General features: G+C 43.6%; 1 protein-coding gene across 1 annotated transcript in view; it reads right to left on the bottom strand.

Moving 5' to 3' along the window:
- Positions 1–543: 543 nt before the first annotated feature.
- Positions 544–17899, bottom strand: part of RCOR1 (REST corepressor 1) — a gene marked incomplete at its 5' end in the record, with an annotated part of 40104 nt that continues 22748 nt past the window's right edge. The window contains 8 exons of the mRNA XM_010145008.1: positions 544–1108; positions 3615–3844; positions 4395–4452; positions 5136–5213; positions 6159–6353; positions 10619–10697; positions 14845–14963; positions 17571–17732. Of these exons, the coding sequence (XP_010143310.1) occupies positions 1067–1108; positions 3615–3844; positions 4395–4452; positions 5136–5213; positions 6159–6353; positions 10619–10697; positions 14845–14963; positions 17571–17732 (963 nt within the window). The remainder of the gene's footprint in view (positions 1109–3614; positions 3845–4394; positions 4453–5135; positions 5214–6158; positions 6354–10618; positions 10698–14844; positions 14964–17570; positions 17733–17899) is intronic.

The following is a 17899-nucleotide window of genomic DNA, read 5'->3' as shown; positions in this document are numbered from 1 at the left end:
ACCCGCTTCTTCTCCATTAAACTTTCGAGAGACCAAAAACTACCCAAAGGTTGAATTTTGTGCTCCAACCCTCGTCCAGACTTCTAGTGGGAGAAGTAGTTTGATGTCTTTGGCAAACAGCGCTCTGAAGAGGAATGAGACACTGGGACAGAAAATGACCTACGGTAGCCAAATGTAAAAAGGCACATATTCCAAAAGGAGAGGCACCAGAGAAAGTTGTTTTGACTTAATCCCACAGAGGATCAGGAAAAAGAAAGTTGTGTAGCACTCATTTAACAAGTTACAATGCAAATGCTGAATGCCAGGGGTTAAATAGCATATCAGACAGTTTCAGGTTACATATTCCCTTTTGCACTAAATAAAAGCCATTAAAATATACAGGGATAAAATGCTCAATTAGGGAGCTTTCTATGAAGCAAGAACACAAAGATACAGTGGAAAGAATTGCACAAACCAGAAGTGTAATGAGTTACGTCTACAACCTTGGACTGACCAAACCTTAGAAAGAACATTTCCTATCACTTTGCATTATTCAGGATCGCTTGTTAACGTGCCCTATCATTTCAGAACTAACTTGACACCACTGGCATGTGCGCAGGCCTCTCCTTTATAGAAAGCTCGCTAATAATAGTGTCATCGTAAGAATACACAGGAAGCAGAGACCACAAGACCATGCAGCAATACGTACTTATACCCTACAGACCCAGTATTATCAGAACTCCTAATGTGTAGCGTTACTGTGGGGCTGCTAAGGAGCTCCTTGCTTTGCAGGTTGGTCAAAGTGTACAGACAGATGTTACTGGTTCTAGAAATCCCAATGCTTAAGCAGGACGTTGATGAAATGGAAAGCTGAGCTACCTGGGTGCTTTTGAAAGAGAGTGGAGGCAGTATGGAGGAATGAGGGGAGATTAAGGCAGGTGTAGCACAGGACTGGAAGCGTTTGCCTTTTTTGGTAATAGCTGCTTGTCCACAGATATGATGCAGATGGCTGTCTGAGGTTTGCTAATACCTGATATCCTGGATAACACAGTAGTCAACACAAATTGTTCTAGGCTACAGCACCTTCTCACGAAGCAGATGCATATCTGACATCAAGAACAGAAGTAGCCTGGAGGGAAGGGGGAGGGGGGAGAAAAAGGAGACGTTTAGTTTAAAAATGAATACACATCGGCTTTCTTGCATCGCCAAACTTCACCCCAGATCCACGGTACTGAGAGCGATGAGACGGATAACAATGGCACATATTAGGAATCACAGCAGCTTCCCCTATTCTAGGCCACACCAGGATTTGTTGGGAGCGTAAACATAGAAGAATTAAGACTGTGGTTGAGGCTGCTTCAAAAGAACCTTCAAAAAGAGAGTAAAAAAGAGTTACTGTGGCTACCTGCTATGAAAACACACTGAAGAGGAAAGCCCAGAGCAGTCAGAGGGCTGACAAAGCTCTTACAAGGCTCGCACCAGGTAGACAAGGCACACCAGGGGAGAAAGCACCCAAGGGACTCCAGCATTAGGCCAGCCAAGTCTCCTCCTAACTACTGCTGACTGAGTCCACTTGACTTGACCAACTGCCTGCACATATGCTCTCAAGAGCGGGCACCAGCTGGACAGTACTGTGCAGCTCAGGAGGGTCCTCCTAACCCATGTGTACCACTTACGTGACAATGCCAGTGACACTGCACTTCACTCCCAGAGCTGCTCAGACAGGCACCCAGTCAGCACTGTGCTTATGCTACCTTTGAAGGCAGGAGCACTGCAATCCCATTCAGCCTGAGAGGCAATGTCTGATGTGCTCAGACATGGTGGCCATTAGATGTCTACTGTGTGACACCCCTGTGGCCCTTGTGCATTTTTATGAAAAACTGCAGGCTTGGTAGTTAAAAACCCCTCTGGGCAGCCAGCACCCTCCTCCTCCTCCCAGCCACGACACATCGGTTCCTACTGTCCAGACAGGCTTTATCAAGAACCACAAGCTACATGGTGCTGGTGTAAGGCATACGTGGTACGTCATGGATGGCAGCTCCCTGCCATACCGCCAGGCTCCTGCCTATGTGCAGGCTCTGCCCTCATCCCTTACGGTACTGCACGGCACAGTGAACCACCTGACTCTCGCGAGAGCTGCCTTTTCTCTAGGCTTTGCAAATATTCCCACCAGCATACTGTTTCGGTCCCCTTTCTGCCACTCAGCACTTGCTGAGCTCCAGCCTGGGCACTTTTCATCACTAGTTAGTGGATCACGGGTGCTGCTCCACCAGGCATTTCACCAGACCGTGCTGTCATACCTCCACTTTCTCTCCTCCTCCTCCGCTAACTTGTCTGGGATCCTCATTGCCCCAGTATCCACACACCAGCACACTCCAGTCCCTGCTGCCAACCCAACACATTTTCTCCCTATCTCAAGTGAGACTCTCCTTTTTTGACGGTAACTTTCAGGAGGGCAAGGATGCATTTGAAGCCAGGAAGAATCTCAGAGGGCTCAGAGAAGAAAACCTCTGTACTGCCAGCAGATGCAACTCTACTGGTCACAGGAAAAGGCAGTGACACGAGCCACCCATCTCTCAAATGGGTGGCTATGTACCAGTAACATTGCTTCTTTACTCCACATCTCAATTGTAGAAGAATGGGACAATTTCACCCACACCCTTCTGAGAAGGCAAGAGTTTTTTGAGGTTGGGTTTGTTCATCTCTTACACCTTTGGACCTAGCCCCCAGATATAATCATCTTTGATTAACACATTATTAGGACAAATGAGCCAACCAAAATCAGGAGCACAAAATTATGTAATACAATGAGAAGTCTCTAATCCATGCGAGACCAAAACTTGCCTTACACTGTTGACTGTGCTTGCATTTAGAAGCTGGGGCTTTTGTGCCAAGCTATCTTACAAAATTAGGCCAAAGGGAGCCCTAGATCAGACATTTTTAACATACAAACCTCTAGTGGTGTTTTCTTTTGCAAGACTGTGTTAATATTACATTGTTGTAACTAACTTTCATATTTAAAGACTATACAGTCTCTTAGTTAACTTTAAACACGCATTGTCTTTGGAGAAGTGTTATCTCCATGAAGCTCCATCAAGGAGAGGCTGTTTCTAGAATGCATCTTCACAGAAACTGCTGTAAAATCAGGAAAATGTGTCTCTGGGTAATTCTGGACTCAACAAGTTTGCACACTTGCCTTGTTTATAGCTTTCTTCCCTTCCCCTGAGGGAAACCACACCATCATGAAAAACGAAAGAGCAAGCTTTGCCTCAGAAGACTGTACAATCCCACAAAGCCAAACCTAGAACAGCTTGGAGAACTGAGTGCAGGAAAAACATCCAAGTGAGATATATGGGGTTTCGGCAGCAAGAGGCATTAAAATGTCCATGTGCTGATGAGATTCAGATACTGTTAGAGGTCTGCAAATTAACTGTTCTCTTTCCACTTCTATGTATGTCTGGAATTCCCAATTCCTGAAATCAACACTGGAATTGAATCTGTATATCCAGAGGAAGTAAAATATGCTCAGATTGAAGATTGTCAAAAATGGCTTTTGCAAAGAGTATGTGCTTACATACACGTCTATCTGAACTGAGCTCAGATTAGGAATTTTATGTCTTTTAAACTGGATTTACCTCATCTTCCTCTTCGGACATTTTAGTGGAATTATCAGGGGATTTTACAGGCTTCTGGCTATTGGTTCCATTTGTCTCCTCTTTGCCATGCTCTGCCTCCCACTCCTGTAGGACTTCATCTATGTTGAAACGACGTCGATAATTTACAAAAAAGTTTTTCACTTGCACCACAGATTTGTTTCCAATCACATCAGAGATTGCCTGAAAGTCTCGGCCGTATTTCCTGATTGCTAAAAGCAACAAAGAGAAAAACAAAGGCTATGTGTTATTTCCACAATAACTCCACAAATCAGGCTCAAGTCACAGCATAAGGAGCCAAAGCTGAATTTCTGTCAAGGTTTCAAGACTCTCTCAGATTAATCCATGAAAAGAAAAGAAAAAAAAAGGCTGGGGGGGGGAAGTCTAAACTGGGCAAGAGAAACAGTTAGGACTAGCCCTGGAGAAGAAGAAAATAGAGGTGTAGTAATGATGGGCAGAGCCAATCTAGCAGACGTGAGTAAATCTGCCTGTACTACTTGAGATGTTATGCAAGCAAAGAGCATAGCAGTGACTTCAGTAGAGTTTCACTTTGTGAAAGCCTGGACAGGCAGAGAATATGGTGCAACTTATACTGCCTAGGGAGGGGAAGGGGGGAATACTGCTTCCTCACTCAATTCTTTGTGCACTAATACACAGCAATGTGAAAATACTTCATTAGCCACTGAGAGGAAAACACAGCTCTGAAATGCAGCAGTTTTGATTATTACCAACTGAAGTACAAATACACTTGAGGTGCCATACCTTGCACAGCAAGAAGCTGCTCATCTGTGGTCCAACGTGCATTAAATTTCTGAACGACCTAGACATCGAAACACAATTAGGTAACTTAGTTTACATAAGCAACAACTTCCACTTGAATCTGAGCTCATAAAAACCTCACAAAACCACAGAGAATTAACTGCTAGTCAGGCTATATCGCTCCTTTCAGCAGCAACAATGTTCTCAGCAAGAAGAACCCCACGTGGCATTCATTCAGTTAACCGTGACATACGCTGCGTCTCTAAGTGATAGGGAATAGTCTGAGCAGATAACCAAGAGCCACACTCCTCCAAAGCACCTACTTGTTTTTATTACAGACACCCTCTATAATCTTGGTCAAACTATTTCCAGCATGAGGTGCCAGAGTGGGAAGGAAAACAGCAAAAGCACCAAGTGCCAAGAGAAAGACGGGCCATTAAGATCCTGCTTTGTATTTAGAACAAAGCAGCAATCTCTCTCGCAAGGGCATACGGACACAACACTGACAAAACATGGTATATCTGGGATATCTGTAATTAAATTAAACACTTTCACTTGTTAAATACTGTTCTTTCTTCTCATCTCCCACCTTCGTTACATAACAACAGGGAATAATGCAATGGTCTGGATTCACACTGACAATAGAACATGGTCTTAGTTTACTGGCCACATGAATAGCCCCGGTATGTAAACACAGGTTAGCATTTAGCTCCACAACAAATATGGGTCAGAAAATGATCCTACCTCTGGAAGTCTGTATTGTTCTATACCACCTTCAAGTTTTTCTTTGAGTGCGCTGTTTGTTTGTTTGATATTCTGAATCTGAAAATAAAGTTTCATCCCTTTAACAAGCATTTTAAAAAATTTCTTTGGACAAACCTTCCAGCAGCCCTGACAAGCTCAGCATTCCAGTTTTCCTCACAACCTCCCTTTTTCAAAAGAAAGTTTGTTATAAAGGAATGCAGGAGCAACTGGCATATCAGGAGATCCCATTTAACCTATTCTATCTTGTCTGCAGGTTATTTGGAACAAGAACCACCTCAGCTTCCAGGGCTGTATAAAGCCCAGCATAAGACGAAAGCCCCTGTTTACAGCAAGTGATGAATCAAAGCTTGATAGAGAGCTCTGCTGCTCCCAGAGTGTCAAGAAAGGCTTTAGGCCAGAATACCAATTCCATTAAGTTTAATGAAGAGCTTGAGCCAGATCTCTGCTTTAAAAACAGTGAAACATTCAGATCCAGGAAACAAATTCATGTAATAAACCTGCCTTTTCTAACAGATATTTGAAACACTTTAGATTAAAAAGGCAGATCCAACAGGGAAGCAAAAGGGACACAGGGAAGTTTGTAAGATGTCTAAGAAAGAATGAAAGAAACATGTAAGAACAGGAAAAAGGAAAGGAAACTGACTGCTGCAGATGGAAATCTGATGGAATGCTGAAACCAATGTCACCTGAGGGAAGTTCAGTTAAAACATAAGGAATTCTGAACTGCAAGAAACACTAAGCACTAACAAATGTTCCTTCAAGTAGTGCTACGGACTTTTCCTGCCTCAATTTAGGTATAAATTAGGCTTGCCCACAGAACTGAAATATGAGACACAGAACAGAGGGCTACACTAGTTTATAGCACAAGGCCAGCAGCTTGTCAATTAAGCCACATAATGATGTGCATCATCACTGTCAAGCTACAAATTCCTGCAAACTTTGCAGACAGTGACAAGCGTTACCACCAAAAATAACAGTTATTCTTGAATGATCCATACATACCTGTCGTTTGATTGAGACTAATTCCATGTCCAGTTGTCTGAGTACAGTGGTAGCAGCTGTTGCGTTCGCAGAAACGGCCTCCACATCTTCTTGAGAAAGGAACATACCTTTGGGAGGTTTCCTCTTGGCTCTGTTCTTGGCCTGAGTACTGTGCTTCTCCTTCTTTACCTGAGGGACCGTTTCAGCAGGCGGCACCTGGCAAACAGCAGTCATTTTACAAAACTGGATGATCTTCAAAGGTCCCTTCCAACCCAATCCATCCATCCCAAACCATTCTGTGATTCTGTGAGTTACAGCCATCCTCAAAGGCTGGGCAATAGAAAAGGTAGCTTGCAAACAGGAAAACATTTTTTGCTTTAAGTGACATGTCACACAAACACTGTCTTATACAAATCTCTCCTTTCTTTTAGGCAGCTTTCAATGTTTACAGAGATACTGGTTGTCGCCTGCCCAGTTTGCCAGCAGCTAAATATTCTGCTATTTTCAAATGCCCCAGAGCATCTCTTCTTGCTTTCATCACCAGGCCTGAACACGCCAGTTCAGACTGAACACCAGAAAGAAACAAAGTGGAGTTTGGAGACTGTACATGTCAGACAAGAGAATAAATAAACCAAGTTTGTTTAAAGGCTAAGGATAAAGGAATGAGGTGACTACAAAGTAATTCTTAGATCATTATGCAGTGTCTCAGAAGCAGCAGCCTTACACAGCCTTCTTGCATAGCACTGATATATCAACTTTTCCACTAAAATGATACAGTTCCGCCCACAAATAAAATTTAACTCTCTTTTGGAAAAGGGACTACTTCACACACCACTAATTATTTTTTACGCTTTCTGTCTGAAGTAAAGACTTAGGCACACAGCTCTAACAGGCAGATTAGCTAGGACACTATACTACAGATCCTTCAAGAGCACATCTGATTCTCTAATACCAAAACTATTTCTTCCAGAAGTTATTTTCAACAAGCAACTCATACCCAAGATTTATTACGCAGGGCTTGGAATCTGGCCAAGAACACAGAACAGAAGAAGGGTGGCGGGAAGAGTAAAAGCAGAGGGGGAGGCCACACATCTGAAATCCTCTGCTTGATCCCTACCAGCTTTGTACACATTGGCTTCACTTGGTGCTATTGTTTCCCTCCTAATTTGCAGCCACATGTAGTTTCTACAGAGGGTGGCATTTGCTCATGAGTGAGCATTAAAACACTCTCATTCACACCCGCATGAGACTGAACACAAAGCCCCATGTAAGCATGAGGCTTTGCTGCCTAAAGACTGGAGGACCTCAGCACAGCTGCCAGCAGATAAAAGCCTGCACCCTCTTCATGGGCTCAACAGCCAGAGCCACACTGGAGCAGTAACGTGGACACTTGCCTGTTCAAGTTTTTTCTTCTTTCTTTTAGTAAGAAGGACTCCAGGAGAGATGACGCCTAAGGCAAGCCCAGGAGCAGGAGGTATGTCCTGTGATGCAGGATGGATACTCCACTTCTTTTTGCTGAAGGGAGTGGGAAGCAGGAGAAACTGGGCTGATTTAGCTACGCACAAGTGAGGAAAGCTCCACATTCTGCTTCAGAAGTGACCACTTCAATAACTGAGCCAAGTAAATTATTCAACACGGATAGAAATTTCAGATTTATTCTTATTTAATCTACACACAGAATTTCACACCATCATGCAGTAATGTCTCACAACAGGTTCAGGTTGTAGGTTGACCATCACGCAATGCCTGCAGTGCAAATATCTCAGAAACCTCAGCACTAAGGAAAAATGAAAACAGTTTCTAATTATTGATTTACACAGTTCAAAGAATGTGAAGCTCTTGTGTTGTTGACAAGAATTCAGAGCTCCAGCAGAATGGTTTTTGACAGCTCCAAATGCCTCCAGGCCCCGGTGATGTTGTTCAGGCTCTGAGAACTTGAATGTCTACACTATCATGGAAACTTTTGCTTTCCTGGCCACACACGTCTCTGTAGAACTAAAATCAATTCATGAAAACCAGAGAATTAAAATGCAGGGATTTGGCAGCGCTTCTCTGTTTATTTAGATATTACCACTGCTATCCAACACACTTCAGTCTTACAAACCCCATAATACAAAAAAGGTTCCCCTCCTCAGATTACACAGTGTAAAAAAAAAAAGAGAGACCATCAAGCTATGTCAAGCCATGTAAAAGCAGAGGATGAAATGGGAGGCATTTCTAGGAACAGGTAAGATGGAGAAAGCAGCTCTAGTCAATGACCCTGAGCTCCACATTATGGAGATACTATCCGAGGAAATCTGAACAGAGTTAGTTGCACTAACTCTGAAAGCACTGCGGGGAGGAGGGTGTGAGAAGAAGATTCCCCCTCCAAAGATCCCCAAAAGAGGAAACAGATGAGAGATTTATTTCAGATGTTCTGAGAAATCCCAGTATTACTTGGCAAGTCATTCAGTAACCGGTATGTCTCAGAGCTGGAAAAACCATCTCTGCGGGGTTGGGACAGGGAGATTTCTTTACAGTAAGAGCCCTGAGCTAGTGGTACATCACCACCCCAGCACATCTGACCGCATCATTAAAAGAAACATAATGATCAAGAATGAACATATCTCCCTTCCAGATACCTGCTCTCTCTCCAGGCATTTTCAATCAGCCCCAGGCTCAGGTACCGCAAAATCAAATCAAATTAACTCTGCAGAGACTATGCAGGTTGTCAGCTTCATTTTACCCACCAGATCCATCCCTGTCCAGAAGAGACCCCACAAGGCTGCCTGCCATTTCATACATGGCCAGACTGCACATGCTCCCTGAGTTCTGGTGATCGATCTCAGATTGGTGAGAGTGCCACAGCCTGTATTAGTGCGACAGAGAGGGCAGACAGCCTCCTCCCATCATACGAGACTTTCTAGAGAAAATGCCTTGATGCTAGCTATCAGCCATCTGCTCTGGTTTGGCCTTCCAGAGGCAGCCAAGTTGATAAAGAACCCTTCCCCTCTTTTGCAGCAAGTTCAGAGCATACCAGCATGGTACAGAAGGAAGCAATAACAAAGGGGATTGAAGGGAGCTCTCTTACAGATGCGAGCTTTCAAAGAGCTTATGGAGAAATCTAAACTTGAAATAATTAAAATAATGGGAAATGAGATGATAGAATTAATTATGTACAAGACACACTGAAGAGCCACAGTATGCAGCTGCAACCTAGCCAAGTGAGAACCCTTCCAGTTCAGGTGTTGCTTTGAGAACTCAGCTTCTCATAAGGGTGAATACAAGTGGCTCCTCATCCACTCTGCTCCTAGGAAGTCATATGAGATGCTGGTTCCTTTGGTGGAAGCAACAGCTAAGGCTTTTCTGGAAAGTACAGCACTAGACAGCACCCTGGCATGGGCAAAGAACAGACTAGAATGATGTGATTTTTCATTCATTTCCATTCAAAATAATTTATTAGAGGAATTAATCTTACTGACAGTGACTAACAAAGCTGCTCTAGAACTTTGTTTTTACCTATGTCCAATCATTTCTAGTTTATTTTTCTTACACACACCCTTCTAAAAAAATTTAAAGAGAATGACTGTGAAAGAGAAATCAGGCTACAAAAAAAAAAAAAAAAAAAAAAAAAAAAAAAAAAATCAGGAAAGGGAGCTACTTCAAGGAGAGAAGGCTGTAGGGTAAATGCCTTCCTGCAGCATGCACTCACACATACAACCATGCTGCTACTGAATGGCAAGGATTTTTTTATTTAGTAATAGATAACCAGCAGGTTACACACATGAAAATAAAGTATACACTTTTCTGTTAAGCATCACAGACTAGGTTTTCAAAACTGTTACATCTGTGTGGCTATTTTCACCTAGAACTCTATGCCCACTTAAAACAAAATATTTGAAGTGAGGTGCAAGTACTATGTTTAAAGTAGACAAAATATTCTGTACATAACAATAGATTAAGGCCCCCCTGCCAGACAAAATGGCCACACAAAAACTTTCTCCTTGACTGATCACTACTGTAGTTGCCACCAAAATCCTCAGAACCATTGCTAAGGATTTAAGTACATCAGGTTTTACCTTTGAGACTACGGTGTAGATAAACATGCTCTTGCTAATCTACCTAGAACAGGCTAAAGGACACATTTCCCCTCCACCAAGCTATCTCAGTGGGGACTTAAGAGCTTCTACTCAGCCTCCACACAGTTATGTAGATTCAAACCATTGCTGAAGGTGGTTCAAGCCAAGACAGCCAAAGAGAATCAGAGTCTAGAAACATTCACATAGTACATTACTATGGGATGGTAAAGTCTTAGGTTTTCCCAGCTACACCCATAACAACTTGTCTATACTTGTCTTGATCTAAGAATAATTCTGAAGAAAATCCTTTTCTTGTATGACAACTATACAAAGTGTAAAGAAAATTAGATACTGTCTGCTTCTGCATGAAGTAGGTAGTAAGTAAGCACTTTCATTTGTACAGTAGTAAGAAAAAAGTTATACCTCCTTTTTGCTCTCCTTGTTCTGTTCAACTTCAATATCAATAGGGTTATTTCCATTTGCTTCCTCCATTTCATCCTCACTGGAAGACAAAAGCAAACAGTACTGTATTAGTTTGGGAGGCCCTCTTTTTCTATAAATAGACTGCTAAGAGAAATGTACAGATGCAATAGCAAGTCCAACAGCTTTCCTCAGTTTTATTCCCAGGGTTTTTTTTTTTTCCGGGGTTGGGGGTTTTTTTTGTTGTTTTTTGGTTTAAGTCAAGAAAATCTTAATTATAAAGATATTAGAGACCATGCCTTGTAAAGAAAGACTTCTCAGTAGTGTACTTCAGCAAAATAAGTCTGCTCAGATGAAGGCAAGATACATGAAATTGATTACAGAAGTTATTTTTTAAAGAACACTGAACCCTGAGCATTTTAACTTCAGGCAAACCAAGACAGAACCAAAGACTTAGAATTACAGCAAGTAGCTAGCTACAATATGGATTTCATAAAACTTCTTATCATTTAGCAAAACAGATGAAATCCCTCAAGAGCAAACATTTTAAAATGCATGTTGTTTTTAGCGACAGCCTCACATTTCATTCTCCCCTGGAAAAAGAGGTTATCAGTTACGGAATAATAATAGGCATGAAATTGGGGCCATATTGAAAGTGACCTTGGCACACCTGGCCAGTTTGGCTTCATTGGAATTTTAATCAGACATTAAATCAAATATATTCTCACCATTTAGAATTTTTGTACTGTACACAACTAAAGTTAATTGCGCCATTTGGGATGATGCCCAGAAGAAATAAGCTGACCTAATCAAAGCTTTCTTTTTTTAAAAAAAAAAAAGCTTTCCATAGAAGAAATAAACCTATTTTGTCATGTCAAGCTTTATAGTCTGGGACAAGGAACCTTGACTGGTGTATGTCACAGCACCAGCACACAGCAGGGCTGTGCAGAGAAACCACAGCAGAAGCTGTGCTACGCTGCTGGGGTGCTGGAGCTAGCCAGGACGTGCTCACACAGAAGCCGAGGACAGCAGGCACAGCAGGGGCTTGTGAGCAGGGCTGCAGTCCCGGTGCTCCTGCACAGCTGTCTTCCCGCTGCAGCAATGTCCTGTGCTGCCAGGCGGCTTGAGCTGGCATCCATCTCCAGAACAGCAGTCACTTGTACAAGCCATGCCTACCCTCCCAAGCCGCCTGGCCGATGAGCTCATTCACAAGGTGTCTTTTGTGTAATCACAATTCCAGGGAACAAACTTACAAGCACCCCCTTCAAGAGCTGCATTCACAAAGCCCCTCGCATACACGTAAGAACAGATACCGAAAAATAGTCCCAAATGCACTGGGAGCTATTTCAGTGCCAGTCTGAGGGGTTGGGGAATTTCCCTGCCTAGCCACAGAAGAGATACAGTGGTATTTGAGAGAGATACCCCAGCCTGCCTTTTCTCTTAACTCTACCTCCAAAAGAGCTTTCTTGTGTTCTCACCTAGCTTCAGATTTCAGGCGTTCTGCAAAAGCCAAACCCCCACGGGCTTCCCTGTGCTCGTAGTTTGCTCTCTATTCCAGCAAGTTCCCTAGATGTGAGCTAGATCAAAACCCACCCACTCATTTCTGCAGCTTTAGACACTGAACACTAATAACCGACAAAAACATTTCTCAAGTTTGGCCAACACCCGATGGCACAGTATAACCTCAAAATATGGGCACCCCAAACTCACCCAGCCTTGATTCGTGTCCTGGTTTGAGCTAAAACTTCCTTGTTTTGGGTAATGGACAAATAGAATTATTCCATGCAAATACGATAATTCCGCATTTAATTGGTTAAGAGAGTCAGGTGCAACGCTAGGTCGGAAGCCTTTAGAAGGCAGCAGGCAGGGAGAGTGGCTCCTCTTGGCTTCCGGGCAGCGTTACGGAGGGAGCCCTCCTGCGGCTCTGCTGGCTGACGAACAGGCCCGACAGCTGGGGCCTGCACCCCCACATCGCTGGGGACTGCAGACTGAACTGTTATTGCCGTCAGTCCCGTCTGAAATCGGGTGAGAATATTCGTGCCCCGAGAGCTTTCCTGCTATCAAATCAGCTGCGCGGAGGTTTCCCCCGCCGCCCTCCATCTTGCTGCTCAGAAAAAGAACTTTCCTTTCCCTGCCTGGACAAGGAGCCGCAGAGGCCCTTCTACTCAGTGAATAGTCGTGTGGATTTATTGTTTATTAGAAGTTTGTTTCAGTTTCTCGAACGCAGACCGAGGTGGGAATTTCTTCCCCTTTAAACCCTTTCTGTCTCTAGCAGGACAGAAGGGAATCGTTAGGGAATTTCAGGAGTTGTTACCTCGGTCCCTCGATCCTTAACAAGTTGTCAGTGCAGCCTTCCACACCCCACATGGCTGCACTGACAAATCCTTCTGGGGTGTAGGGGTTTGACAATTTTACATAATGGAGGGGAAGAAAGGAAATCAAACATTAAGCTGATGACCTGGTGCTTTGCTTGCTGCAGATGTAAACCAAATTACACATTTCCAATCCAGCTGCCTCCCTCAAAGGTTACAAAATTACAGCACATGGCAGCCCATACAGTTCTTTCCCAATCACCAGATGGTCTGAGGTGCTGCTTTTCACAGCAAAAAGGCATAGGAACCAGAGGTGTATTTACAAATTGCAGTAATTTCATTTATGAGCACAGAACAAAAATAAAGAGTAGTATTAAAAGATCCTAAACTACATAAGCACAAGACAAAAACACACTCCTTAAAAGAGATTATCCCCCCCGTTTAGTAGGAAAACCAAAAAAAGGCAGGATAAGAAAAATCAAGACAACCTTTGCAAAGAAGGGAGAACAGAATGGAAAAAAGGACTCAGGTCAGAGGAAGACAACCAAATATTGGACAAGTTGGCTGGTAGTATTCTCCCCGGCCCTGCCTGTTAAACAAGCATTGTTAATCTAGTGGAGAGATGGGAGAGGTTGGGTGAGTCATTGGTGTAGTACAGCTCAACCCTGGAAACACATTTCTTCCCCTTTCCCAAACAGGGCTCACTCATTTGCACCGGAGCCAGCAAACAGCTCCCTGGGATGTGCTAGAGAAGCAACTCCTTGGAGGGAAAAGCTTTTGCAGATTTTTGCCCAATTACATTGAGGGTCTTCCAAATCCAGGCATACCTCAAGTTTGGTCTGCAAAGACATTAACCGCATTTTAGAGCTGGTTGAGAGTCACCTGCATCAAGCAGAGTTGCCACTGTTCAAAAGGGTTGGGTTTTCTTGCCACGCACACCCCTCAGGCCATCATCACATTTCTGAGACCCTGTCAGCTCCAGAACCAGGCAAAGTCACTAAGTGGCAGCTCTTAAGTGTTCTCGCAGTTCTAAGATACTTCTCGCAATACAAGGCCACTGGCTAACCTACCCTAAAGGGCTTGCACAGGTATCTGTGAGGGTGAACGTGCAGACAAAGCTGCACAAGCAGGAGTCAACCTCCTCTGCTGAAGCTCAGTGGCTAGTGACCTCACCCACACCACCACCCTCACCCAAATCCTAATGCACCCAGCACTCCTTGGGACACCTCTGCTAGAGAAGTCATCCTACGTTCTCCTGTGCTACTCTCTTCTCAGTCACTCAAAACCACAGCCATAACTTTCTCAGGGGCCTCATCTGAAAGCTTTGACTTTTTCAGGGAATAGACCTTGCCCTAGCAGCCTTACACTGATAACAGCTTTCCAAGTAAAAGATAGGAGAAAGGTCTATGTGTGCATACATACAGCCTGAGGGGTGCTGCACTCGAGCTTGTTCTCCATCAGGTACATGTTCTCACTCTACTGAGCATCACATGGAAAAAAAGGCAGATTTCTAGCTCCTTCATTACTTCCTTTTACAGGAAGTAATCAGCTTTTCTGGCTCTGCTGTCAGCAATGCCAATCAGCATGTAAACAGTTCTAATTTCGTTTTCTCCACTCAAGCAGTATCAGAGAAAAAGCTTCTAGCGCAATGGGATGGAGACCGTCACACTAGAAGACAATCAGGAATTGCACAGTGTTGAATAAAGGAGTACACCTCATTGCTGACAGATTCCTTTTGGCTTTAAGCAAAGTAAAACATGCACAGCAGGGAAGAGGGGTGGGGAAAGAAAGCGTGGCACCAGGAAACATTTTGGGGGAAATCCTACATCTAGTTTCTTACAAGCTAACAGGAATCTCCAAGATAGTCTAAAGAAACCCATGTGCATCAATACACAGCCTTTCTGCTTGCAAACCTACCTTTCCTCACGTTCCCTTTTTTGTTTACGAGCATGACGGTCCATCACGCTAGTTTTAGTCCTTGTCTTCTTCCAGGAGTAGTAAAATTTCACCAGGCTGGCTATTGATTTGTCAGGAAGCTGTAAATTAAACATGTATCCTTTTATATGTTTATAGGTAAAGTACCCCCAGGAGTTCACATACAATTGGTCCGTTTTTGTCAAGGAACATCTCATCTCTCTACATTGGCTTCTCTCAAAGGCTCAAGCAAGGCAGTTCCACAGCCTGTCCAAAAATGACCTATGGGGGAGTTCCAGATTAGTGCCTACTATTTAGTATATCACAAATGCTTAAAAGCATCTCAGAAAGCCTCCACTCACCAGCCAGGTAGCTGGTTCCCTTCAGAATAGAGGAACATAGCAAGAACAACTCCAAAATCAGGCCTTGAAAATGAGATAACAGTTTTAAAAGCCAACACAGGCATGTGTAAGCAACCGCAGGAACTGCTGAATCGCAGGCTACATCCCAAGCATATCTTTGACATTTGTTTAAAAAGGCTTATTCACACCATTCACACGATGAAGTCTATTCAAATAACTCTACAAAAGATGTTTTCAAAAGGTGAAACATTACCGCATGGTGAACTGAGGATAAAGGAAAACACGAGTCTCAGTATTACTTTTTGGTCCTCTTCCACTAATGTCATTGCCCTGTAGCTATGAATGAAAAGTCTGCCTCCAAAAAGCATAAAACTGCATTAAGACTAATTCTCTGCTTCTGAGGTACTCTGCAAGGATGTCACACAGGACTTTTACCTGGTAGAGTCTAGCCTTTCTTGCTGAATAAAACACGTTTTAGGCAAGTGTCTGATTCAGCTTGAAGGGCAGGACAGGTGAGGAGGGAAACAAAACTGTGAGCAAGAGCCAGACCTCTCTTATTCAGATCCTGTAGTTTAAGTCTTCACTTGAGATAAGCCTGGTTCTCAGACTGCAGGTTGACTTTAGGTCCCAATAACAAATCACACCATAACTACCATCCTGGCCCACAGCTACTCACAGCCATAAATCCACCTGCGCTGGCAAAGCACAAGTGCAACGTGGATGTTGTGTTCCCAACAGCCATGCGGCAGGCCGGTACGCTGGCATTAGAGAGTTCCACAGAACAAACTCAGGGACCAGACTGTTGGTGACAAATACCCACTTGGATACAAACACACGCTAAGAGTGCCAAAATTTCAGAACCAGCTCTGGTAAATAACGTAACTCACTTTTCACTCTCCAGCTTCGATGATTTTTCCCCCCCAGTTCCAAGCAGCACTGGTGCTAATGGGGCAGCATATATAAACTAACAACTAACGTGCTCCCGAGCCATTGATTCCTGTCCCCTGCTAAACACAAAGCTTTGTGCCATTTAATTCCTTTTATACAGTATGACTTTTCTGGGAGCAACAGTAAAAAAATATCATTACCTAGGGAACAGTGCATGAGCTTGGCATCCCTGTATTAGAACACACTTCAGCCAGGGACAGAGTCATGCTTCTGCACATAAACTGAATTGAGAATTTCTTGCTTTGGCATTTAACCAAGCAATAGGACTGGTTTTACGTTCCCCTTTTTCTCCCAGAATATTCCTCTCCCCTTCCCGCCCACCCCACCATGTAAGAACAGAGGAATACAGAAAACAGCTTCACCTTTCAGGAGCCCACAGCTCTCCAAACTGTCTATATGAGCTGCCCATAGTACACACAAGCCCTGCCATCTGACCCAAGGGAGTGGGAGTCCCTAGGACTCAAAGAACATCTGGAAACAAACACCAGTGAAGCAGCATTCAAGGAGGACACAAGGAGAATGTCTCTCTTCCTGCCACCCTTTTGAAAAGGGACCTGGCAGTTTTCCTTCATACTCAGAAGGCAAGTTGCCTTTCGCTTGTCAGCAGGATCAGCTCCACAGGCCTTGTCGTGTGCTTTAAAGAGGCTGAAGAGACTGCAACAGCCCAGGCTCACTTTAAACGGTCACAACTAACATAACCGGGTCCTGCTGGAACGCTCGAGAGGCACTTTACTGAAGGAGAGCAAAGAACAAAGTCTGGTTCCCACCCAGGTGATGAACCTCTGAAGATTATTAATAAAAATTTTTTACATCCCATCCTCTCCCTCATTCGAAAGAAAATTGCACACACCCTAGCAGTTTCCTTTCAGGCAGAAATCTACCCTTGAAGTTTTAAATCTCAGTTTAAAAATATATCACTACCAACCAAAAGCAAAGAACTGACTACTTGCAATGATGTATAAAACTCCACCACTGCATCTACTGACAGTCCCAAATCATATTAAGCACAGACTTCATAGACAAATAAAATGAATTCCTAAAAAGCAGGCTGTAAGAAAGGAAATCAACTTTGCACATAGATGATCTTTACTCTGTGTGGGTGGGCATGTGTGCACAGACCTGAACTCCAGCCGAGACATAAACGCTACCATAGCACGTGGGAGACTAAAAACTGTAATTTCCAGCCAAAAAATTGCACAGCCGAAGTTCATCCTGAATCAGTAAGAGCACTCCAGGAAAACACCTCTACAGAGACTCTGGAAACAATGTTGTTTCCTTCCACTCATGGTAAGATCTTTCCTCTAACATCCCTTTGGCCTGTTCTCTCCCAAAAGCATTAGACAGGAGTTCAGCACAATCAGCACTGAAGACAATGTCCAACTGCCTGTTCTGCTTTTCCATTCCTGCGACACCACTTACCATCTGCTGGATCCTATGAAAGGTTTTCCCATGGAAACTGAAGGCCTGTTCAAACAAGACCTTGTCTTCCACTGTCCATTCATCAGGGAACGGAGTGAAGTTTGGCAGATCTGCCAAAGACTTCTCGATGTTGTGCTTGTGCCAAAACAACATCCCAAGGGCCTAGAAATAACAAGGACACCAAGGGGCAATTGTAATCACAGGAAACATTATTATATGCATACAAAGGGAGAGGTACAGCATTTTTCCTGGGCAGCACATTAGACATTTTAATTCATACATCATTAATACATCAGACACTTTTCTGTGTGCAAGAAACCTGGAATCTA

Source organism: Buceros rhinoceros, unplaced genomic scaffold, assembly GCF_000710305.1.
Source record: "Buceros rhinoceros silvestris isolate BGI_N320 unplaced genomic scaffold, ASM71030v1 scaffold14621, whole genome shotgun sequence".
Classification (NCBI taxonomy): domain Eukaryota; kingdom Metazoa; phylum Chordata; class Aves; order Bucerotiformes; family Bucerotidae; genus Buceros; species Buceros rhinoceros.
The sequence above is the reverse complement of the archived record's forward strand: the minus strand, read 5'-3'. Positions and strand labels throughout refer to the sequence as shown.